The sequence below is a fragment of the Pogona vitticeps genome, chromosome 2 (assembly GCF_051106095.1).
Source record: "Pogona vitticeps strain Pit_001003342236 chromosome 2, PviZW2.1, whole genome shotgun sequence".
Classification (NCBI taxonomy): Eukaryota; Metazoa; Chordata; class Lepidosauria; order Squamata; family Agamidae; genus Pogona; species Pogona vitticeps.
In genome coordinates, this window is record NC_135784.1 from 91,409,519 (window position 1) to 91,433,506 (window position 23,988).

General features: G+C 43.8%; 1 protein-coding gene and 1 long non-coding RNA gene across 13 annotated transcripts in view; one reads left to right on the forward strand and one right to left on the reverse strand.

Annotated features, from left to right (window-relative positions):
* The window catches only part of GALNT10 (polypeptide N-acetylgalactosaminyltransferase 10), a 91,359-nt gene extending 69,347 nt beyond the window's left edge, over positions 1–22,012 (reverse strand). For 11 of the 12 annotated variants that reach the window (XR_013541832.1, XR_013541831.1, XM_020796950.3 and 8 more), the window contains exon 1: positions 18,807–19,177. Coding sequence is in view for 10 of the 12 variants with exons in the window: in XM_020796950.3 (XP_020652609.3) it covers positions 18,807–19,034 (228 nt within the window). In the remaining 2 variants the exon portion in view is untranslated. Of the gene's footprint in view, positions 1–18,806; positions 19,178–20,108 lie in introns of those variants that run through there. The other variant, XM_078385613.1, reaches the window with a different exon arrangement.
* The window catches only part of LOC110080767 (uncharacterized), a 39,039-nt gene continuing 34,275 nt past the window's right edge, over positions 19,225–23,988 (forward strand). The window contains exon 1 of the long non-coding RNA XR_012083656.2: positions 19,225–19,355. This is a non-coding gene — a long non-coding RNA (uncharacterized LOC110080767). The remainder of the gene's footprint in view (positions 19,356–23,988) is intronic.

Here is a 23,988-nt window from a genome sequence, read left to right on the forward strand (position 1 = left end):
TCCTGCATAGAGAGAGAACTTGATGACAGTCATGGACACATACAGATCCTTTCTGAATTATGCTCACATCCCTAACTGTGCACATATTAATACAGTAATACTTTACTTAAACTACATTTGTACATGTGTGAATCAATGTTTATTTACATCATGCTGCAATTTTAACCTTCTGATAAACAGTGGCAGCTGCTTCAAAAGCTGCAAAAACAAGAAGAAAATATGTCTCATACAACTGTAAACATCTGTTTATGCAACAGAAATAGATATGCTTTCCAATTCTAAAGGGACACACAGTCATGTTAAACTGAGCAAGCAATCTGTCTACTGCCTGCTCATTCACCAAAATATACTTAACTGTTACTAAAACAGCTTACATTAGAGAGAAAAACAGTAGCAGCACTGGGACAAGAGTAATCGTGTTTTTCTCTTCAGTGCAACTCCTGCTGTTACTGAAGAATCTTGAATAAGCTGTTTAAAACACAGTATCAACCACTTTTCTGTATGTTCCTCATAAGGTGCCATCCATTATTTGTAGTTATTGAAAACTGATGGTTCTGGCAGCCCTAACAAAACCTCTCCTGGCAAATAAAGCAACTCTACTGTACTTACATATACTTACATATAGTGGTGCCTCGCTTAACGATTGCTTCGTTAAACGACGAAACCGCTATACGATTACTGTTTTGCGATCGCTTTTGCGATCGCTTTTGCGATCGCAAAACAATGTTTTAATGGGCAAAATCCGCTTTGCGACGATCGGTTCCCTACTTCAGGAACCGATTCTTCACATTACGACGATTTTAAAACAGCTTCGAAATGGCCACCCTCTGTGTAAAATGGCTCCCCACTGTGTTTTGGGATGGATTCCTCACAATACAGGCAGCGAAAATGGCCGCCCCATGGAGGATCTTCGCTGGACGGTGAGTTTTCAGCCCATTGGAACGCATTGAACAGGTTTTCAATGCATTTCAATGGGTTTTTTATTTTCACTTAACGAGGATTTCGCTCTACAGCGATTTCGTTGGAACGGATTATCATTGTTAAGCGAGGCACCACTGTAAAAGAGTATACAGTGCCAAAACTGACATAACTGAAAGAGGAAGACCTGTTTTTAAAAAAAGTTTTCTACAGAGATAAAGTTTTACTAAGATCAGAGTTTAAATCTCTCAAAAATCTTTGCAGGTGTTAGAAAATTTAGTCTGTCAACATGTACAGAGAGTGACTAACCTCTCTAAGAGAACAGCCTCTTAAGCAACCCCCCATTCTGTGTGTATGCAATCTCAACATGCAAGCAAGAACTGAGACCATTATTATTGCTCATGTGTAGAACCTACACACAAGCAAGAACCTTTTCTCTTCTAACAGCAGAGAGGGATGGGCCTGTTAATGAAGCCAAATTTTCTAAGACTTGAAAGGGACATTGTGGAAACCATGTAACATACTCTCTTCAAACCAGTTGTTGATCTATTTGTTTGCCAACACACACTTCTTACCCAAATTAAACAAGGTTCTGGTATTAACAATAGTATGGCTGAAGTTCAGTGGTAAATTGCAATTAGAGTGTTATTGTTGTTTAGTCATGTCCGACTTTTCGTGACCCCATGGACCAGAACACACCAGGCCATCCTGTCTTCCATTGCCTCCCGGAGCTGGGTCAAATTCATGTTGGTAGCTTCGATAACACCATCCAACCATCTTGTCCTCTGTCGTCCCCTTCTCCTCCTGCCTTCACACTTTCCTAAGATCAGGGTCTTTTTCAGGGAGTCTTCCTTCTCATGAGATGGCCGAAGTACTGGAGCCTCAGCTTCAGGATCTGTCCTTCCAGTGAGCACTCAGGGTTGATTTCCTTTAGAATGGATAGGTTTGTTCTCTTTGCAGTCCATGGGACTCTCAAGAGCTTCCTCCAGCACCAAAATTCAAAAGCATCAATTCTTCAGCAGTCAGCCTTCTTTATGGTCCAGCTCTCACTTCCGTACATCACTACAGGAAAAACCATAGCTTCGACTATGCGGACTTTTGTTGGCAAGGTGATGTCTCTGCTTTTTAAGATGCTGTCAAGGTTTGTTGTCGCTTTCCTCCCAAGAAGCAGGCGTCTTTTAATTTTGTGGCTGCTGTCACCATCTGCAGTGATCAGGGAGCCCAAGAAAGTAAGCTCTGTCACTGCCTCCATATCTCCCCCTTCTATTTGTCAGGAGGTGATGGGACCAGTGGCCATGATCTTAGTTTTTATGATGTTGAGCTTCAGACCATTTTTTGCGCTCTCCTCTTTCACCCTCATTAAGAGGTTCTTTAATTCCTCCTCACTTTCTGCCATCAGAGTGGTATCATCTGAATATCTGAGGTTACTGATATTTCTTCTGGCAATCTTAATTCCGTCCTGGGATGCCTTCAGTCCAGCTTTTCGCATGATGTAGTCTGCATATAAGTTAAATAAGCAGGGGGACAATATACAGCCTTGTCGTACAGTGGGATCTTGACTTGAGAACTTAATCCGTATTGGAAGGCGGTTCTCAATTCAAAAAGTTCTCAGGTCAAATCTGCATTTCCCATAGGAATGCATTGAAAACCATTTGAGCCATATCTGCTCTTTTCCGTCCATAGAAACTAATGGGAAGCTGCTATTCCGCCTTCGACCACTATTTTGTTTCTTTTTTTCTTAGGTCAAGAAAGGTTCAGGGAAGGCAGAGAAAATACAGTCCAGGCAGTACCAGGCAGTCTGAAGACTGTCTCCCAATCCACTCTCTAAACGCTGGGAGGAGTGAAGAAGCAGACAGGCACCCTTTTCACTGACCAACAGTTTACTGAAAGTTCAAATTTTGCACTTTCCCTGCCTCCCACGTGGGTTTTTTTCAGTTTGTAACTCAAATCTAAGTATGTAAGTCAAGTCAATATTTTCCTATGAGAGTGGTTTGTAAGTCAAAATGTTCTTAACTCGGGCCGTTCTTAAGTCAAGACCCCACTGTACTTCTTTCCCAATTTTGAACCAATCAGTTGTTCCATACCCAGTTCTAACTGTTGCTTCCTGTCCCACGTATAGGTTTCTCAGGAGATAGATAAGGTGGTCAGGCACTCCTCATTTCTTTAAGGACTTGCCATAGTTTGCTGCGGTCCACACAGTCAAAGGCTTTTTTGTAGTCAATGAAGCAGAAGTTAGAAGCCTCATGGCGCAGTGGTTAAACCGCTGTACTGCAGACAAAACTGTGATCACGACCTGGGGTTCAATCCCAGGTAGCCGGCTCAAGATTGACTCAGCCTTCTATCCTTCCGAGGCTGGTAAAATGAGTACACAACTTGCTGGGGAGGCAATGTGTAGCCTGCATAATTAACTTGTAAACTGCCCAGAGTGTCCTTGAAGCACTATGGGGTGGTATATAAGCAGCACGCTTTGCTTTGCTTTTAGAAGTTTTTCTGGAACTCTCTGGCTTTCTCCGTAATCCAGCACATGTTAGCAATTTGGTCTCTAGTTCTTCCGCCCCTTCGAAATCCAGCATATACTTCTGGGAGTTCTCGGTCCACATACTGCTGAAGGCTACCTTGGAGGATTTTGAGCATAATCTTGCTAGTGTGTGAAATGAGTGCAATTGTACGGTAGTTGGAGCATTCTTTGGCACTGCCCGTCTTTGGGATTGGGATGTAGACTGATCTTTTCCAGTCCTCTGGCCACTGTTGAGTTTTCCAAACTTGCTGGCATATTGAATGTAGCACCTTAACAGCATCATCTTTTAAGATTTTAAATAGTTCCACTGGAATGCCATCACCTCCACTGGCCTTGTTAGACAAGCTTTCTAAAGCCACTTGACTTCACTCTCCAAGATGTCTGGTTCAAAGTCAGCAACTGCACTATGGATTTTTAAGGACATCCAAATCTTTCTGGTATAATTCCTCTGTGTATTCTTGCCACCTTGATGTCTTCTGCTTCTGTTAGGTCCCTCCCATTTTTGTCCTTTATCATGTTCATCTTTGCACAAAATGTTTCTTTAATATTTCCGATTTTCCTGAACAGATCTCTGGTTTTTCCTTTTCTATTATTAGAGTAGGCCCACCAAATCAATGAAAATGCCAGCCGGCTGGTGCTTCAGAGCAGCCATGGGGGAGGGCTGGCCAGGGAGGAATCAGCTCCCTCCTTCCTCCCGATGCTGGGTCCTCTTCGCGCTGGGCTGAGCTCAGCCGGCCCGAAAGGGACTCACCGTCGGGTGGAAGGAGGGAGACGATTCCTCCCTGGCCCGCCAGCTTGCTTCCGAAGCCGCCCATCGCGGTGGTGGGGACCCCCAGGGAGGTCTCCCAGGGTTTGCACGCCACCATGGGAGACCTCCCCGGGGGTCCTCGCTGCCGCGATCGGTGCCTTCAGAGGTTTCAAACGGCTTTCCCCGACCAGCGGAGCGCCGGGCGGCTAGAGCAGGCCGGGGCCCTGGCCGCTCGCCCCCGGCCGCGTGGAACCAGTGGAGCGCCGGGAGGCTTCGGACTGGTAAGTCCTTTTTAAAAAACTTTTATGTGTGGGTTTTGGAGGGTGGGTTTGGACTGGGGCGGTTATGTTTGTGGTTTGTGTATGTGTGTTTTTTTGCGGCATTTTCGCCGGCCGGCTGTGTGAAAATGGGGGCTTTGGTCCTCCCAAAGGCCCCATTTTCACACAGCTGATCGGCGGTTCCAAAATGGCTGCCACAACCATTTTCACTGCCCTTGCTTACCGAGGCGGCTAAAATGGTGGCCGGATGGAGGATTCCCGCTTAGCGGTAAGTTTCCCCCCCCATAGGAACGCATTAAACAAAGTTTAATGCATTCCTATGGGGTTTTTCCATCCGTATAGCGATGTTTCCGGATAGCGACGATTAATCCGGAACGGATTAACGTCGCTATGCGGGACACCACTGTACATAGGACTGGGATGAATTTACATTTAAGAACCAAGAAAACACTAACTTTCAAAATCTTATCTCCAAATTCATTTTGTTTATTCACAAAGTTTATAAAATATGGATTAGAAAATGTGAAGCAAAATATCCCATAAGGGTAAATGTTTCAATGAAAGCAGATATGTAGTATGCCATTTTTTTAACCAGGTGGCAGTGATGCAACTGAGCCCTTTCTTTCTATGCAAGGCAGATGAAATTGATAGTTGTTTGCAAAATCATACAAATCCCAGTGCTTTTATATACAGTGGTACCTCACTTGACGAGGATAATCCGTTCCAGCGAAATCGCTGTAGAGTGAAATCTTCGTCAAGCGAAATAAAAAAGCCCATTGAAATGCATTGAAAACCGGTTCAATGCGTTCCAATGGGGAAAATACCTCAGCATCCAGTGAAGATCCTCCATAGAGCGGCCATTTTCCAATGCCTGTGCAGTGAAAAATCCATCCTGAACACAGCGGGGAGCCATTTTGAACAGCCGGCGGCAATTTTGAAAACCCGACGATCAGCTGTTTTGATTGTCGTAATGCAAAGAATCGGTTCCCGAAGCAGGGAACCGATCGTCGCAAAGTGGATTTTGCCCATTAAAACATTGTTTTGCGATTGCAATAGCGCTCACAAAAATATCGTCGTGAAGCAGATTCACTGTCGTTAAGTGAGGCACCACTGTATACTGTTTTGGAGAAATGTCAGGGATTGAGCACAGATTATGAACACATCCTAAACTATACAATAAAATGCAGCAGTTTACCTCATCTGTCAGAAAAGTGAGAGTGTATATGGTCTGAAATCATTAATTGCCTATTCTACATAATATAAAAATATTTCCCAGCATCTAATTCACAGGTCCTAAGCTTAAATATAAAAAGCCTTATTTTAAACTCATCTTCAAAATATATTTATAACCCATTCAAGATTTGCCAAACAGTTGATTTTTTTAAGACACTCACAAAGCCTATTTTAAAAATGATGTCTAAAACATCTGCCACTGGTTATAAGGCAGGAAAGTACATTTGTATGATTTACCATTTCTTGAAAACAAAAATCAAAAGCATATGTTTGAACTGGCCACAGTCTGCATTTGAACAAAGTTCTGTTATGCGGAGTCAATTAATTGGATCTCAAGAGTTTTCCCAGCATGTTTAAAAAGATCACATCTCGGTTACAAACTGCTATATCACAAAGCAAAACAGAGGGAAAAGTATAGCTGTCTAATGTGTTCTTTCTATGAGCAAAGAGACAAAAAGTTCAGGTAACTTCTTTTGAAAAATGAATATTTCAGAGACTAACGCTCTCTTCCCATAAACTGAATTGGGCAATAATATCTAGCATGGGAAGGATTTCCAATGTTCTCTCTTCCATGGGTGCAATATTAAATGCCACCCTCCAATTAAGCCACACACACACAGCTACTGCTGTGAAGGAATTTTCAAAGCAGCAGCTATATTAGTGTGTTTCAATAAAAAAATTACTGTGGCACCTGCACAAGTGACATGTTTATTTCAGTGCTCACAATATCTTTCGATTTTGCTACGAAGGAAATGTGTTTTCTTCAAAAGTCTCTTTACTGAAAGTGAGTGTGGGAAAAAAGAAAGATAAGGAAAAGTGTTCTTACCATCCCTTCCTTTCTTCAACAGGTCCCTGGGAAGAGTCAAGACATTAAGTATATCATGCTGCTCCTTGAGATAAGCTCCCAAGGCATACATATAGGCACAGGTGACTGGGGATCAAGCAGGTGAATAGTATTTCTGTCTCAATGGCATACATGTTTTTAGATTCCAAAAAATACTTGTTTCATGTTTTACTGTAAAATTATACTTCTACCACTTCTCAAAAAGCCATCTTTCTCTCTGTTTGTCTGCTTGTACTGATGTGCTTCAGCAGAAGAGACTATCTTCTTTACATCTGGTCTTATAACTCACACTCTCTGGAAATAATTTCAAGATGAAAAGCAGATTATTTTTGCTTTCCCTATGTACTCTTTAAAAACAAACTTCCATTTAAAGAGAACACATGTAATAGGATGAATGTTTATTCAGTTTTTATATAAATATGTTATTAGTTTTCAAACAGACACAAACATAAGGTCAAAAGCTTATGAAAATTACAAAAGCCAACCTTTAGTGGGCAGTTTTGTATTTCTGTAAAACTGACTGTTCTCTATATGCTGGGATCTCTCTCTCAGCTGGTATGATTCTGCTATATAAAGTTCCATACCCAAAGGTTAAGTGCATTTTTAGTAAATAGGCAGAATATTTAGGAATAAGTCAAACCAACAACCCAAGAACAATTAAAAATAGAAGTCAAAAAATATTTGGATCTGCACAACAAGCATAAACACAAAATTCTGTAGCTAATGTGCACAATCATTTTGGCTGGCTGTTGCACACTGAGATGTTCTCTGGTCATGCACTTTTTTGCACTGGGAATACAAGAGAAGGCCAGAAAATGGCAAAAAGCGATTGCATAATTCCTCTTAAGCATGTGGCATTTCACAATAGGATTCTTGCCAATGCAAAAGTACTGTAATGTAAAAAACAATGAACAATAAATACTATTTCTGTGTTATTAGTATGTTGTTCCTAAAATAATTAGTAATGTTTTGAAAAGGAACAGCTTACACACTATTAACAGAGTTACTGGAAGTCATATTGCATATAAGACTAACTGGTTTTAATTTTTCATAAGCTTTTGTGTGTCCAAGTACACTTCTTGATCCATTCCATTCATCTGAAAAAGTGTGCTTAGACACACAAAAACTTATGAAAAATGAAAACCAGTTAGGCTTATAGGTGCTACATGACTTCTGGTTTCTCTTTTGCTGTATAAGCCACAAACTACCACATATTCCTGGCTACTAGATTAATAAATTGTTGTTAATACAACCTGTCACAATCATGAAACTCTGCCAAAGCAAAATTAATATTTAAGGAAAAATTCAAATTAATAGTATCACAAGGATGGCTGAGATATGACAGACAGTCAGAGACATTCTAAAAGAGTTTTGGAGCACACATACATGCTTCTTTCATGCTAAATAATATTTGAAGTCAGCCTTGAGTAAACCTGGTCACAACATTGTACAGCATGCTTGTCATCAGTACTGAATACATAAAAGCAATATACAGGCATGCAACCTTATAAATCTAAAAGGAACAAAAGTCTTTGACTTTTATGAATCAACCAATTGCAATTTGCAAGTATCCTACAACATTTCCTTAGATCTGCTGGAGTGTTTAAAACACCTGTGAGTTCTCACATATGGCAAACACTGCAGAAGCAAAATGGTTATTTATTCAAAGTACACTTACTGCAGCACACCTGAACTAGATCAAATATTCTGTCAATGTACCAACAATAGCTTACTGTAAAACAGCTTTTATTCTAGATATGATCTACTCACACTCTGTTAGAGAAGCTATTCAATTTTAACCCGTTTAATAATTTTTGTCTATAAAGAAAGCATTACAACTTCTTATTTCATTTTGTATTAAATAGAAGATTCTTAAACTTGGATTTCAGAGGAAACTATATCCTGTCAATATATTTCTGTAAAGATATTATTGTTCTGTAATGTTTGAGCAACTCCCAAAAGTTGAAGAAAGTACTGGTATTACAAGTGCTACATATGTCCATGTTGCATGTTCTGTACTAGATGCCTATACTGTATCTGAAGTGCCATCTCCCTCTAGCTGCTGAATAGAAAAGCACTGCTGAATGGTCTTCATACAAGGTCAAAGTGTTACACAAAAGTCTCTGATAGTTCACAAGGCATTTTCTCCCTATAGGTGTCTTCGTAGACACCTACACTCCTTCCCTCCTTTTCAGCATTCCAAACATGGACTTTTCAACAAAGACATTTCTAAGTGAAGGACAGCCAATTTTGGAAGCCTCTGAGTGTAAACATGTAACAGGGACACTTTTGCAAACATACTGTGCTCTTATCTCAGGCATGAAATTTAATGTTTTCTTTTAATTCTAAAGTTACACTTATTTCATGTGACTGGTGACCATTTGTCTATAGCAGTGGTTCCCAACCTTGGGAATCCCAGGTGTTCTTGGACTGTAATTCCCAGAAACCCCAGCCAGCATAGCTGGTGGCAAAGGATTCTGAGAATTGCAGTTCAAGAACACCTGTGTTATCCAAGGTTGGAAACCACTGGTCTAAAGAGATGGTGACAGACAATTCACCCTTCATTGCCTGAGATGAAACTTGATATATCTTGCTAATGTAGCAAGCTTGGACTTTCCATTTTTGGGATACTATTTTAACACAGACCCTGACAATGCAGCACCTCATCAGGATAACATTCTGCTTCCAACTCACAAATTCTGCAATAAATTGGCCTGAAGAAGGGTCCTGTTTGACTTGAAAATTGTTAATATTTTATGGACCAGTGTAGGTATTACATAGTCTTGTTTCTGGATTCAATGGATACAATATCTACTTGGTTTAACAATGATTTTCCTGTGCAAAAAACAAAGAAAGAAACCACTAGATATTTGCTCATACATTTGAGTCTGTAAATTCTACCCACACTATATCAAAGACGAATGCCCTTGATCTTTGTCACTCCTACCAGCTGTACCTTTCTCCCGGCTATGGAAAGTTACTCTGGGACAAATTATTCTTCCAATGTCACATCTGCAAACATGAGATACTATACCCATACAATTTTATCCACTAGTATCACTGCCACGTAGGACATGTCATTCATACCCCCTAAAAAGCAGAAAAGCCATTCTCAGCCAAGATGGGTCAGCCTTTTGTAATTCCCATTTCATCCCACTGGATGGTGAGAAAGGAATCTGTCTTTAACAGTTAAGGGAGTTTAAACTTTAGGAGCAATCAAAAATGTTGCACACATTTTCTCTTAGGACTGCAACCAAGGATTAACTGCTATGTTTTTAATTCTTCTAGCTGAACAGCTGGTGACCCCTAAGCATTTGTAAAGGAAAGCAAGTCTGTAACATAATCTAAAATATACTTAAAGAACCCTGTGGTAAATGCCTCAAATACATACATAAACTTAAATGCACAAATGAAAGGTTAACCACATATCCACCACACAAAACCTTTCTTAGAACAAATAAACAATCCTTGTAAGAAAACAAGTGATGAGAATCATTGCTCATCTAACCTAGTGACACACTAGCAGGGACGGACTGGGACCAAAAATCGGCCCTGGCATTTACCACCTCGCCGCCCCCGCCCCCCCAAGCGCCCGCCAAGCCCCTCCGTGGCGGCATTATCACCCGCGGCCTGCCGCCCCCCGAGCCCCTCGCCTGCGCGGGCGGCCGCCACCCCCAGGGAAGGAGCCCCCGCCGCGCCGCCCTTCGCCCCGCCGCCGCCGCCATGGCCGTGCCCGCCCCACCCCTGCGCGGCTCCTCCTCCTTCTCCTGGGCGGCCGCCCCCGCCCCGCCCCTCCCATTGCAGGCCGCCCCCCCGAGGAGCCCCCGTTCGCGGCCGAGAAGGGCCGCTCCTGCCCGCCCCAGCTCTCCTGCTCCCGGCAGGCCCGCAGGAGCGCCCCGACGGCGAGGGGGTCCCGGCAGGCGCGCGTTGAGCCCGCCTCAGCTGCCTCCATCCTTGGCTGGCCGGCCGGCCGGCTGAGGCGGCTGCGAGGAGAGCCTTCGCCGGCTCCTTCCTTCCTTCCCCGAACCGGCCGTTCTGACCATCGGCCGTTCTGGCATTTGCCAGAACTGCCAGATGGCCAGTCCAGCCCTACACACTAGTAGGTATGACAGGATGAATTTTTTAAAAAATTATCTTCATGCATGTTAACCCGGAGTAATATTCAAAGCAATATATGCAAGGGAAAAAAGGAATACAAAGAAATTGAATGGTTTACTGGGTAAAGCATCTACTTTATTAGATATAATTGTTGTTGCAACTTTGTTCAAACAAGTTGTGAATAATTCCTTTGTGACCTAAGTGACATAGTGTTTACTAACAACTGGGAGTCAAAATATGATACTACCTTCAGAAATATGTAATATTATTGCATAAAGACATGGCAAAAGTCCTCTGTTCTCATATGCAAATTAACAAGTGTCAAGGCTGCTACCCTATTTTCCCAAAAATAAGACCTAACCTGAAAATAAGCCCTAGTACAATTTTTCAGGATGCTCGAAATATAAGCCCTACCCCCCAAAACGAGCCCTAGTTAAGTGAAACCTCATCCTAACCCACTGTACAGCAACCAGAAGATGACATGACTGTAAAATAAAACATCCCCTGAAAATAAGATTTAATGTATTTTTTGGAGCAAAAATTAATAGAAGACCCTGTCTTCTTTTCGGGGAAACGCGGTAATTGTAAGAAAAACTCTACATCATCTTTTTTTCTTTTTGGAAAAGAAGGAAACAAAATATGTACAAAGCATCAAAGAAATGGAAAGCCTTATTTTAAGGCTGGAATAATAGTGTTTAGTCACAAATTAACATAGTTTATGCTCAGATTTTCACCACTTAGGAAATATGAAAAATCAATGAGAAATTTTAAAGGTTCAGGTCAGTTAATTAAATCAATGATTTAAATTAGCCCTTTTCTCTCTGGTCCAACTTATGATTGAATTTATTAATGTAATATTATTTGACTTAACAACAAGGTCAGTGGAGGTGATGGCATTCCAGTGGAACTATTTAAAATCTTAGACGATGACGCTGTTAAAGTGCTAGACTCAACATGCCAGCAAGTTTGGAAAATTCAGCGATGGACAGAGGATTGGAAAAGATCAGTCTACATCCTAATTCCAAAGAAGGGCAATGCCAAAGAATGCTCCAACTACCGTACAATTGCACTCATTTCACACACTAGCAAGATTATGCTCAAAATCCTCCAAGGTAGGCTTCAGCAGTACGTGGACCAAAAACTCCCAGAAGTACAAGCTGGATTTTGAAAGGGCAGAGGAACTAGAGACCAAATTGCTAACATGTGCTGGATTATGGAGAAAGCCAGAGAGTTTCAGAAAAACATTTACTTCTGCTTCATTGACTATGCAAAAGCCCTTGACTGTGTGGACCAAAGCAAACTATGGCAAGTCCTTAGAGAAATGAGGAGTGCCTGACCACCTTATCTATCTCCTGAGAAACCTATACCGTATGTGGGACAGGAAGCAACAGTTAGAACTGGGTATGGAACAACTGATTGGTTCAAAATTGGGAAAGGAGTACGACAAGGCTGTATATTGTCCCCCTGCTTATTTAACTTATATGCAGAATACATCATGTGAAAAGCCAGACTGGAGGAATCCCAAACCGGAATTAAGATTGCCTGAAGAAATATCAACAACCTCCGATATGCAGATGATACCACTCTGATGGCAGAAAGTGAGGAGGAATTAGGGAACCTTGTAATGAGAATGAAAGAGAAGAATGCCAAAATGCTTTGAATCTGAACATCGAAAAAAATTAAGATCATGGCCACTGGTCCCATCACCTCCTGACAAATAGAAGGGGGAGATATGGAGGCAATGACAGATTTTACTTTCTTGGGCTCCCTGATCACTGCAGATGGTGACAGCAGCCACAAAATTAAAAGATGCCTGCTTCTTGGGAGGAAAGCAATGACAAACCTAGACAGCATTTTAAAAAGCAGAGACATCACTTTGCCGACAAAGGTCTGCATAGTCAAAGCTATGGTTTTTCCTGTAGTGATGTATGGAAGTGAGAGCTGGACCATAAAGAAGGCTTACTGCTGAAGAATTGATGCTTTTGAATTGTGGTGCTGGAGGAGGCTCTTGAGAATCCCCTGGACTGCAAGGAGAACAAACCTCCTTCTGCAGGAGATGCCATTCTGTCCCTTCAGTGCTGCCTGGGGACTGTACTGAAATGGATGCAGGAGAACGGGCTGAGGCTGAACCCGGACAAGACGGAGGTACTGAGGGTTGGGGATTTGGGAAACTCCCTCTTTTTTGAGGGAGTGACCCTGCCTGCCAAGGACGGGGTTCGCAGCTTGGGGATCCACCTGGACCCGGCGCTCACCATGGAAGCACAGGTGGCGTCGGTAGTCCACTCCGCCTTTTTTCACCTCAGGCGGATAGCCCAGCTGCGGCCCTACCTTGATTTGGGGGCGCTCACCATCTTGGTACATGCGCTCGTAATCTCAAGATTAGACCACTGTAATGCGCTCTACGTGGGGCTCCCTTTGAGGCTGCTGCGGAAACTACAGGTGGTGCAGAATGCGGCGGCCAGATTACTTAGTGGAGTGAGGAAATTCCAACATATCTCACCCACTCTGGCCGCATTGCATTGGCTGCCCATACGATTCCGCATCGACTTCAAAGTGCTGTCGCTTACGTACAAAGCCCTAAACGGTTTAGGGCCTCGATATCTGGCGGAATGCCTACTCTCACCAAGTTCTACCCGTGTCACTCGTGCGAGCCAGGAGGTGAGGTTGAGGAGCCTAACGCCGAGGGAGGCCCGGAAGGAGAAGACAAGAAACCGGGCCTTCTCGGCGGTGGCTCCTCGCCTCTGGAACAATCTCCCTCCTGAGATTCGCGGGTCTCCCTTGCTGGGTATCTTTAAGAAACAATTTAAGACATGGATGTTTGGGCAGGCCTTTCCATCATATTCCTCTTGACCTCCTTCTTCCCTCTTTACTGTTTTTGTTTTGCACTCTATGTAATGTATTGTAGTGTTTTTACTAATTAGAATTGTTTATTTATATTGTTACTGCATCTTATTGTTGTTAGCCGCCTAGAGTGGTCCTCACCGACCAGATAGGCGGGGTATAAATTAAATAAATAAATAATAATAATAATAATATCCATTCTAAAGGAAATCAACCCTGAGTGCTCTCTGGAAGGACAGATCCTGAAGCTGAGGCTCCAGTACTTTGGCCATCTCATGAGAAGGAAGAATCCCTGAAAAAGACCCTGATGTTGGGAAAGTGTGAAGGCAAGAGGAGAAGGGGACGACAGAGGATGAGACGGTTGGGCAGTATCATCGAAGCGACCAACATGAATTTGATCCAACTCCGGGAGGCAGTGGAAGACAGGAGGGCCTGGCATGCCGATGGGTTCACAAAGAGTCAGACACGAGTAAATGACAAAACAATAACATCTGATTTAAACCCAGTCATCCTGCATTATAATATATTCTGCATAATCAAAGGACAATAGTGCATATTATAGAAAAGAGAAATTCTTTTGCATGACAAACATAAACCTTTGAGAAGTTACATGAAGACTGATTTAGGGAAATTACTGAGAACCCAATCTGTATTTACCATTACCAGGTGTTATAATAACAATGACCCCAATATCTTTTCTTCACACTACTTAGTCCATATAGCCTCATACTGCAATGAGCTGCAAGTCTTTATTTTGGTAATTGTAGATCTGTGGGATTGGACATTTTAAATGACATGCTATTAGTCACAGCTTTACAGTGATAATCCAAGAAATGTTTTCCAGTGAGAAGAACACTGAAGACACATTATTCATTATAAGCATGCTCTGATAGTGCTCAGCTTTGCCAAATTATCCAGTGATAATGAATGCTGAAACAAAATACTAAATTGCATAGGCCTTTAGTAACTAAATAGCTGGAACTCCACCACTTTTTGTTTCCATTCTAGCGCTGAAAGGAATTGGATCAAATATGTTAAAAAGGACTCTGCTTATACATAAGGACTCCCAAAATGTTATTAGCTAATTTTTAAAAAATATACAGTGGTGCCTCGCATAACGAGCGCACCGTATAACGAAGAATTCGCATAGCGATCCCTTCTCTGGGATCGCTAATGCGGAGGCATCGTGTCGGTCCCTATGGGAAAAACTCGCTTACCGAAGACGGGCCGACAGGTGCCAGGAAGGAGCCACCGCCGCTGCGAGAGTGATGCGGGGCCACGCTGGCCGGGAAGGAAGGCAGGCGGCGAGGCAGGCAGGCCGCGCGCTCGCGCATCCTCCCCCCCACGTTCCCTCTTCTCCTCTTGCCGCCGCCCCCCAAGCCTCCCACTGAGTCGGGCGATCAGCTGTTCGGCGGTTCTAAAATGGCCGACGGACGCCCGCGCAGCGTTTTCGCGCCCTCCCCTCGCTTACCGAGGGCACGAAAATGGCTGCTGCTATGGAGGAAACTTCGCTGAACGGTAAGTTTAGGGCCCATTGGAACGCATTAAACGATGTTTAATGCGTTTCAATGGGCTTTTATGTTCCGTTTAGCGACGATTTCACATAGCGAGGGTTAATCCGGAACGGATTAACCTCGCTATGCGGGGCACCACTGTATAACTATTTATATATCCCACACCTTAAGATATTCAAAGTAGGACAAAGTAGCACACACATGAATGATCCACCATCACCAACTATTCTCTGAGTGGCTTATAAAAAATATGACAACTAAAAGATGCAATCAACAAAGGTTCTAATAAGTTTTGAAAAAGTAAAACAGATTTTGAAACAAAAAGTCCTGTCAAAAACATATGGACTATTTAAAAGCCAGTGAAAATAAAAAATACTCATCTGATACGAATCAGAGCATATAGATGATGCCAGCTGAACCCTTCTGGAAAGGCTGATACCATAAACTATGGTACACCACCCCAAGCATCCTCTGCATAATGGGTACCTTCCTTGCCTCATTTAATAGAGACATTCAGAAGAGGTGCAAAACTTGGTGGCAGTGTTCTCATCCTCATCTCCACCAATATCTGGGTGGCCACATTTTACTTGAAATTTCTGAAACATTTTCAAAAGCAGCCATGTTAGGTCAGCTCTAGATGCAGCTAATTCATAAAATGAGGAACAATTATTATAGAGAGGAATTTAGCATTCCTCTCTAGAATGATTGTTCCTAAGCAAAACCTTCTTTAGCTTTTAAAAATCATTTTCGTATATCAACACTACGTGTAGTTTCGCAACAAATCTAGAACTCCCAGTTACAAATAAGATCCTTCAGGAGGAGTACAACACTATAGAGTATTATTTTCATTTACACACCACACTCCAGCTGTATGCATTCTCATTTATTTTCAATTTGAAACAGAACTGTGGGTGTGATGAGATGGGCATTTAGCCCACTGTTTGGTCTCCTGTCGGGACGACTTGGTTCAATTCCTTTTCCAACAATCACAGGATATAATTACTGGAGTGAACCAAAGCATCCTTAGAGCATTATTCCTACAGTGGACCCTTGACTTACAGATGGCTTGACTTACAGACGGCTTGACTTACAGACTTCTCTGGCCGCAAAATTTAGGTTTGACTTGCAGACTGAGATTTGACTTACAGACCAGAAAAAAACCAAAATGGAACAAAAACAGCCTGTTACGGGATTAATCGGTTTTCAATGCACTGTAGGTCAATGGAGACTTGACTTACAGACTTTTTGACTTGAGAACCACCTTCCAATACGGATTAAGTTCTCAAGTCAAGCCCCCACTGTACTTGCACCTTTCTGGATCCCTATCAGGGGCTTCTACTTTTCTGGTGCAGGTAGGTTGCTCCATTCTGGTTTACTGTATTTCCGGTGCATGTGTTTACTAGAAATTAACACAAGCAAGCCTTGTGGCTGTTTGATTGCCTGCTGGTAGATCTGGCTGCAAGTAGGTTCTCAGCCGGACAGTTAAGCCAGTAAAAGAATAAACAAAGACAAGAAAAGGGGGGAAAGTACCCTTGTTGCTCCCACCTGTCTTCTCCCACTTCTGGAAGGAAGTTTTCTACATATATAGATGATCCCTTTTTAAAAATCACACCCTCTTGTACTTCCATGGAGACACAGAAGAAGGTGTCACTTGCCAATACTCTGAAATGGCTCTCTTCACAATATGGCAAACTGACATCTGAAGAAGCCAAACCAAATACAGTCATCACTTGAGTTGTGTATACCATTTGGATGTGAGGAACACAAGTGGCATACCAGACCTTGACCTGGCCTGTATTGACCCTATTTAGCCCACTCAGCCTACTCCCATTACCACATGTAGAGAAGCCCTGTATCCCAAAGAATATAATTATGCGTTTTTAAAGCACAAACATCTTCATATCTCCTTTATAACTGTCATATAACTGTTACTTTGTATTTTTTTTCAAATATTATTCTGAAGCAGAGCAGCTTGGTAAGACCATAGTCTCCTCTCCCATCAGAAAACTACAATAAAATAGAAGACCACACTTCCTCAGCTCCAATCTGAAATACAATTTGGTACAGCAGGAAAACTATGAAAAGGGCCACCATAAATTAGAATTGACTTGACACACATGATTATTATAAGCATGGTCAAGAAAACTGGCAGATTTTTTATTTCTTCCTTTCTGTACCTCTGGTGCATTTTCATTATTCTCTAAACCAGAGTGGCCACTTCACTTTGACAACTTCAAAGTCCTGGAGTGGCTCTTGAGTATGCCCATGTGTGTATGAAATATATACAGTATATCCAAACATAGGTGCTTGGAGGCCACTTAATTCTTTGTACAACTGCAAGAGCAAAACCCAAAGTTGGACTTAATCATAGTTTCCTTTTACATTGGGAAATATGGCCACAGCTTCAAAACAACCCAAGGTACCCAAAACAGTTTAAACCATAGTTAAAGCTAGCTTGTGCTCTTGTCTTCGTCAGAATACTTTAACCGTAATTCACATCACTCTCTCCATAACATTTTTAAATGCTACAAATATAAAAGTGGTAGCTCAATAACTTTAGCAACACTCCCCGGGTAGTGTGGCACCTTATAGAGTGCAACAGATAACAGCAGTTCACTCCCTGAGGTTTATAAATTATAGCATAAGACTCCACATCCTGAGATGCATAATTAAACTGTAGCTTTATCCTCTTAGTGCTAAGGAATCATGAACAGCAAGAGTATTACAGCAAAGCTTTTTTTAGCAGTGACAATTCATGCTCTTTAGAGTCAACCTCTCATTACAAAAAGCCACAATGAAAAATGCTAACCATACATTATTGAAAGAGAGAAATCCAGGACTTCTTAATATAAAGAACACATAATAAGAAAGGTTTCAAACAGCAAGCTATTGGATGTCATCAAGGACTCCTGCTAACCTGCAAAATCATCCTGCAAGCCTATCTGATTTTTAAAAGGTGCCTGTTTTCTCCATAAAGGCACAAATGCATTTAACTATCCAACCTTCCACAATGTCTAGTACAGAAAGGAAAATTGGGGGGGGGGGGGGGGAGAGAATAAGAGAGAGCAACTATGAACAGAAATCTCATTTGAAGAGGCTAAACCTAGAAGGCAGGTGCATGAATGCTTGTAGACAAAAATCTGTCTGTGTAAAGGCTGAGGGGAAGCAAAAGCTTAAGGCAACAGGTATAGCCACCTCTCATTCCACCCACATTTGCAACATGGGCTAAAGTACAGTAGTAGCTCATTCCACCTTAAATGTGCATTCATCTTTGGCATTTCCTTGTCTGACCACACAGCCAGATGGTTGCCACATCCAGAACTCTTGTCTGCTGGGTGGGATCTGATAAGACCTCATTTTCTTGGAAGGCATTCCGGATTTCCTCCTTCCTTCCTTCCTTCTTCTCCCCCTCCCCCCCCACCTCAACTAAGCCCCTCGAGCCAGCCCTAAGAGGAAGACACTCTAAACGGCTTCCACCTTCTCACGGGGTCTATATACACAAGCCCCTCCACATCTCCGGTGTCCCTTATCAGTCGGTCCATTCTTTCCCCTGATACTACATCCAACAGCCCTTCAGCCTCGGAGGAGAGGGAAAGCGGGAGCGCGCGTTTCCTCTTCCGTCACCAGGCTACAGAAACGGGGATGAAAGAGGCAAGAGAGAGAGAGAGAGCGAGCCAGGTCCCGGCCGCCGCCGCCTTCCCAGCCAGAAAGACCCTCCCGCCTCCATCTCCATTCCAAGGGGCGCCAGCTCTTCCCGGAGTCGCCCCTCTGGGGGGAGGGGAGGGAGAAGATGCGGCTCGGCTAGTTTTCTCACCTGCACCTCTGCCTCCTCCTCCTCTCGGACTGCTGCCGCCGCTCCCTTCGGCGCCACCACCCCGCGGGCTCCCCCCGCGGCGGCGCCTCCTTCTCTTCCCTCACCACCTCCGCCGGCATCCAGCTGCCTCTCCCGGTACAGGGACCAGAGTCCCACGTTGGGGAGGAAGACGAGGACGGCCAGCGCCAGCCCCACCGCCTGCAGCAGCCGCTTCTGCTTCCGCCGCATCCGAGACGCCGCCCGCGCCGAGAAGGAGCCGGAGCCCAACTTTCCTCACGGGCTTCTGAGGGGAAACGGCGCCGGTTGGATCGGAGCGACGCGCGAGGGCCACCGAGCGGACAGGCAGCCCGTCTGTCAGCTACTTCCGCTCCTGGGGGTGGGTGGGGTGGACACTACCACTCCCACCGTGAGCGAGGGGGGGGGCTCACGTAGGGGCCCCGCCCACACCTCGAGCCAGACCCCGCCCCCCCCGCCCCCGCGCTACTGCCCGCCGCGGAGAAACAAGGAGAGTGTGGCAATTCTCGTCCCTACCCCTATCGCCCGTGAATGGTACTGGCCTTAGTCTTTCTCTTTAGGTTGGTGGGAGAGGAACGGGAGAGCCAAAAGGGAGTGGGAGCGGGAGGGGGAAGGAGGGGGCTTCGGTCGGGGGTATGACCTGCTTGCCTTCTGCCAGAGCGTGGCTGGGGAGGGAGGAACTCCTCAGAGGCAAGGCAGGGAAGAGCTGCAGCTGAGGCGAAGCGTGCCGTGGACGCCCACGACTTGATGGGCCTGGCCTTGGCGGAGTTGGAAGAAGAAATGTGGCGGAGGAGGAGTGGTGGTGGTCATGAGTACTAAAATAAATCTGAGATGCCACAAGACTCTCTTTTTTAAAAAAAATTTAAACCTCTCTAGGGCTTCAAGACAGCGAGAAGAAGACGTGTGTGTAAAGGAATGAGTGGGGGGGTGTGAGGGAGGGAAGACAACGACACAAGCATTTTATCCATCTCCTCAATGAGGACTCGTTTTTAAGGAGGCGGCTTCGAATGGAAGCGTATCCAAAACCTGAAGCTTCGCTGGAGCAGGAACAGGGCGAAGATTACCAACGAGCAATGGGGAGCCCGGACTCCTATGGGGGGGGGAGGGCGGGAGGTGCCCCCTTGAAGACTGGGCCCTCCCCTCCCGCATCCGCTTGTGCTCGTGGTGTCGCCGGAGAAAGGAATGGAGCTTTCAGTCCCGGCGCCCGAAGAAAGCAGCTTATGGAGTTGCGGGGAGGGAGGGGGAAGAGGCTACACAGGAGCCTCTGTGCTTATACGAAATACATACCTGGGCGGGTCCCGTTTCCATCCGAATTCAGCCCGGGAGGCTGACCTCCAGGTAACGGTGCCGGGGGTCCCCCTGGGGAAGGCCGCCATCAAAGCGAGGGATGGCAAGAGGAAGAGGCCGCGTTGCAGATCTTCGAAGAAAAGGTCCAAAAGGCACCCAGTGGAGTCAATCGCACAACCGCAGGTTGTACAAAATCGAGCGGGCGCAGAAGCTGGCAGGGCTGCAGACAACCGGGTTGCAAAGGGGTGTCGGCAAAAGATGCTTTTTTTTTTCCCGGGACTGCTAATAAATCACGAAGATTTAACTGCAGCCTCGGCGTTGGGCGCCCAGTGAATGAGGACATGTAGCCATAGTCGTCTAAAGACTCCCATTGTTTGCCAACCGCAGGGTTTGTTTTTATTTTCCCAACTCATTGTTCACGTGCTGCTGTTCTGTAGCTGAACGTTTTGTTTTTATAGACTTGTCAGCAATTAACCGTTGTAACGAGGGAATTTAAAAGGCTTCGTTTCACCGCCAGGAGATGTAAATAACTTTAATTAGCCTAAAATTGTAATGCAAAACATGCCGACGGGGTCTTTGAATTTAAACAATTGCTGCCAAAGCAGAGACAGAATCGCTTTAAGTACATGCTGAATGTTGGTTAGGTGGTTTCAGTACAGTACTGTATGTGTAAAATTGTAAGTATGCTTGTTTCTGGTTAACAAAATTAAATGCACAACTTAAATGTCCTATGTGTCGTTCAGTTGTAATTAATCTTACACAGAACAGTGATGCACAATCCAGTTAGCTGCTGGGCTGGGTTCTGAACTACATTGTTTAAACACGCACAAACACAAGATACCACAATGAAATATGTTAATATGTATAACCTAACTTTACAGAGATTAATCTGAAGTTCTCAGTGATAACCTCTTGGAATTCGGTGCGCAAACAGATAATTCAGAACTGTAGTTCCTATGTGGGCTGTGTATTTACAGAACCAGTCGGAGTTAAGTGCATTCCTGCAGGAGTAACTGCTGTGCAATATACAGTGCCAAATATCCAGTGCAGTGAGCATATATTTGTAGCAATATTGACATATAACACCACAGGTGATGTCAGTCGATTGTTTCAGATTCATTTCCTAAAGGTCACAAAAACAAATCTGCAGATAGTGCAACCTCTGTAGCTGCTTCCAATATTAACCCCCAAGCAATATGAAAAACTTACTGTTTTAACTCTTGTACAAAAATGAGCCATAAAATAATTTAAGGTGAATCTGAAAAGAGTAAAACACATTTAAAAGAAGTCATACAGTAGACTGAAAGCACAGAATAATTTCCCTATAAGACTGGAGTAGTACAAACCATGGCTAAAATCCAGTACTAAGCCACAACTAGAGTACACCTGTTGAATCTATGGAACTTAGGTGTTCCATAGGTGTTGACTTACCAAATCCTCATGGATTCAATAGGCCTTACTACTGGATTTCAGCCAGTATTTCTGAAATCTGGTTTTACAGATACTGTAATGTGTATGCAAACAACACTAGATACATTATGTGTGAATTGGTAGGCACTAGCACTGTTCCTCGTATGGGTGAAGTGAACAAATGAATGTCTTAAGAGAAAAGCAAATATTTAAAACCAGTCATACAGGAAATAGTATGATACAATAAATTCGTTTGTCTTTCACGTGCTGCAAAGCTGACAATACAGTTCTAAACTGGGAGTAGGTACCACTAAATGAATTTGCTACTGAATGGACAAATCCAAGATCTCACTACAATTAATGCAGATTTCCCACAGTTGTTCTTGTCATTTGCTATTCTCAGTCCCCTAGAGCAGTGGACCCCAACCTTTTCAGAACTGCGGACCGGTTGGGGAGGACCCGCATGCTTGGGGGGGGCAGGGTGTGCTTGTGTGTATGTGTGGATGGGCGGGGTGTGCTCACAGGTGGGTGGGGCACATGTGCATGCGAGGGGGTGGGTCATGCATGTGGGAGGGCAGGCGAGGGGAAGTGCTGCGGGGCAGGAGACCTGTCTCTGTGGCCTGGTCCTGCGAAGGCCATGGACCGGCATCAGGCCGCAGATCTACCATATGATATAGAAAACCAGATTTGGGCCTGTCACAGCAATTCAAATAACTTCCTATGCATCAAAAGTTCATTTCTTCACAGCACAATCCTAAGTATATATATTCAAAAGTAAGTCCCACTGTGTTCAATGGAACTTATCTAGTAAAGGAGTGTGTAGCAGTCTAAGCTAAAAAGAAATAACCTGTTGTGAGGCAACAAGTCACCTCGCCCAGGATCAGGAGAGTATACCGTCCGCCTCTCAAGTAAAGGAAGAATCACAAGAGATAGGAGTGACAGAAAAGGAATTAAGTAAACTAGAAATAAAAGAAGAGGCTAAAGGGGGCACAAATCGGGTGGGAAAGGAGGAGGATAAGGAGGAGGAAGGAGGTGAAGAGGCAGAAGCATGTTGGGGAAGAGAGGAGAAAGGAGAGAAAAAGGAAGAGCTTGTACAGTTGATCCAGGAAGATCCTTGGACAGGAGAGTGGGTAGAGTTCAAGGTGCCTCGTGAGTACGCTGAAAGGGAATGGGCACGACAAATGTATAGAAAGCCGCCATACTGGGGGGGGGGGGGGAACTGAGGAAGGAATATAGGGTGTGGGGCTGTCATGTTGGCAGCATCCTATTCCCAGAGACTTAGAGGCTATTGTGATGGCACAGCAAGTGGACCCAGGAAGAATTGCAGGAGGTACATTGGCAAACAGCCAATGTAGCAGGGACTTGATGATTAATTAAAAACTAGGGTGTGGGTTCTTCTATCAACAGCAGCTCTACAGCATGCAACAGAAGTAATAGAAAAGACAAGTGAGCTACTTAGGATGAGTATACAATATCCTTCATTCATGAGAATGAACTACAAAATCTGGGATTGCGAGATTCGCAGATGCTTATTCCCTGAAATTTCAGGAGCTCAATCTTAGACCAAGGGGAGGGATCCCTGCATTTGAGTCTCAGGGCCAAAGCGTGAGATCTGGCAACTGTGATAATTCCTGCTTTCTATCCCCTATTTTACTTTACTTTATTTATTTATTAGATTTATACAGTATAACGCCCATCTAGAACGTATCTACTCTGGACGGTTTACATATAATATAAAAATAAATTAAGATAAAATACAGATTAATCCAAGATGGGAAAGGAAACAAAGGAAGGGGGGAGAAGAAGGAGAGAAAAGAAAAAGAAGAAAAGGATAGATAGGCTAGGTAATGGCTGTAGGGAAGGCTTGCCTGTATAGCCATGTCTTCACGTTAGTCTTGAAGGCCCTCAGCAAGGGAGCCAGGTGGATCTCAACAGGTTAGTTGTTCCAAAGGCAAGGGGCCACTGCCAAGAAGGCCCAATTTTTGGTGTTTTCCCACTGAGCCTCTTTTGCCTTGGGAGGGATTAAAAACATGCCAGAGTAGGATGTGTATGATTTGGATTTCATCCGAGACGAAGGTATTGGTGGTGTGTAGATTTCATGTTCAGGAATGCTCTGCAAACATCAGAGCTGCCGTGGCAAAAACACTTTTTATTTAAGTGCTGTCCTTGGACTTAAGCTTCTTAGACACTCTTCTTACAAATGGATGTACCTTGGAACATCTATCAGTGAAAAGGATGTGGCACAGCATGTAATCTCATATGCATGCCAAAAAGGAGCACATTCTGCCCTTGACTGAACATCTCTAAAATGACGTGATTCTAAAATGATTCTGTCAAGATCAGAATCAATCCTGTGTGATTAACATACAATTCATACACATATGTGACACTACAAATTATAGGATTAATCCTATGTATCCTTGCAGAAACAAACAACAAAAAAACCACTCATGAGCAAATGCATTGTTTG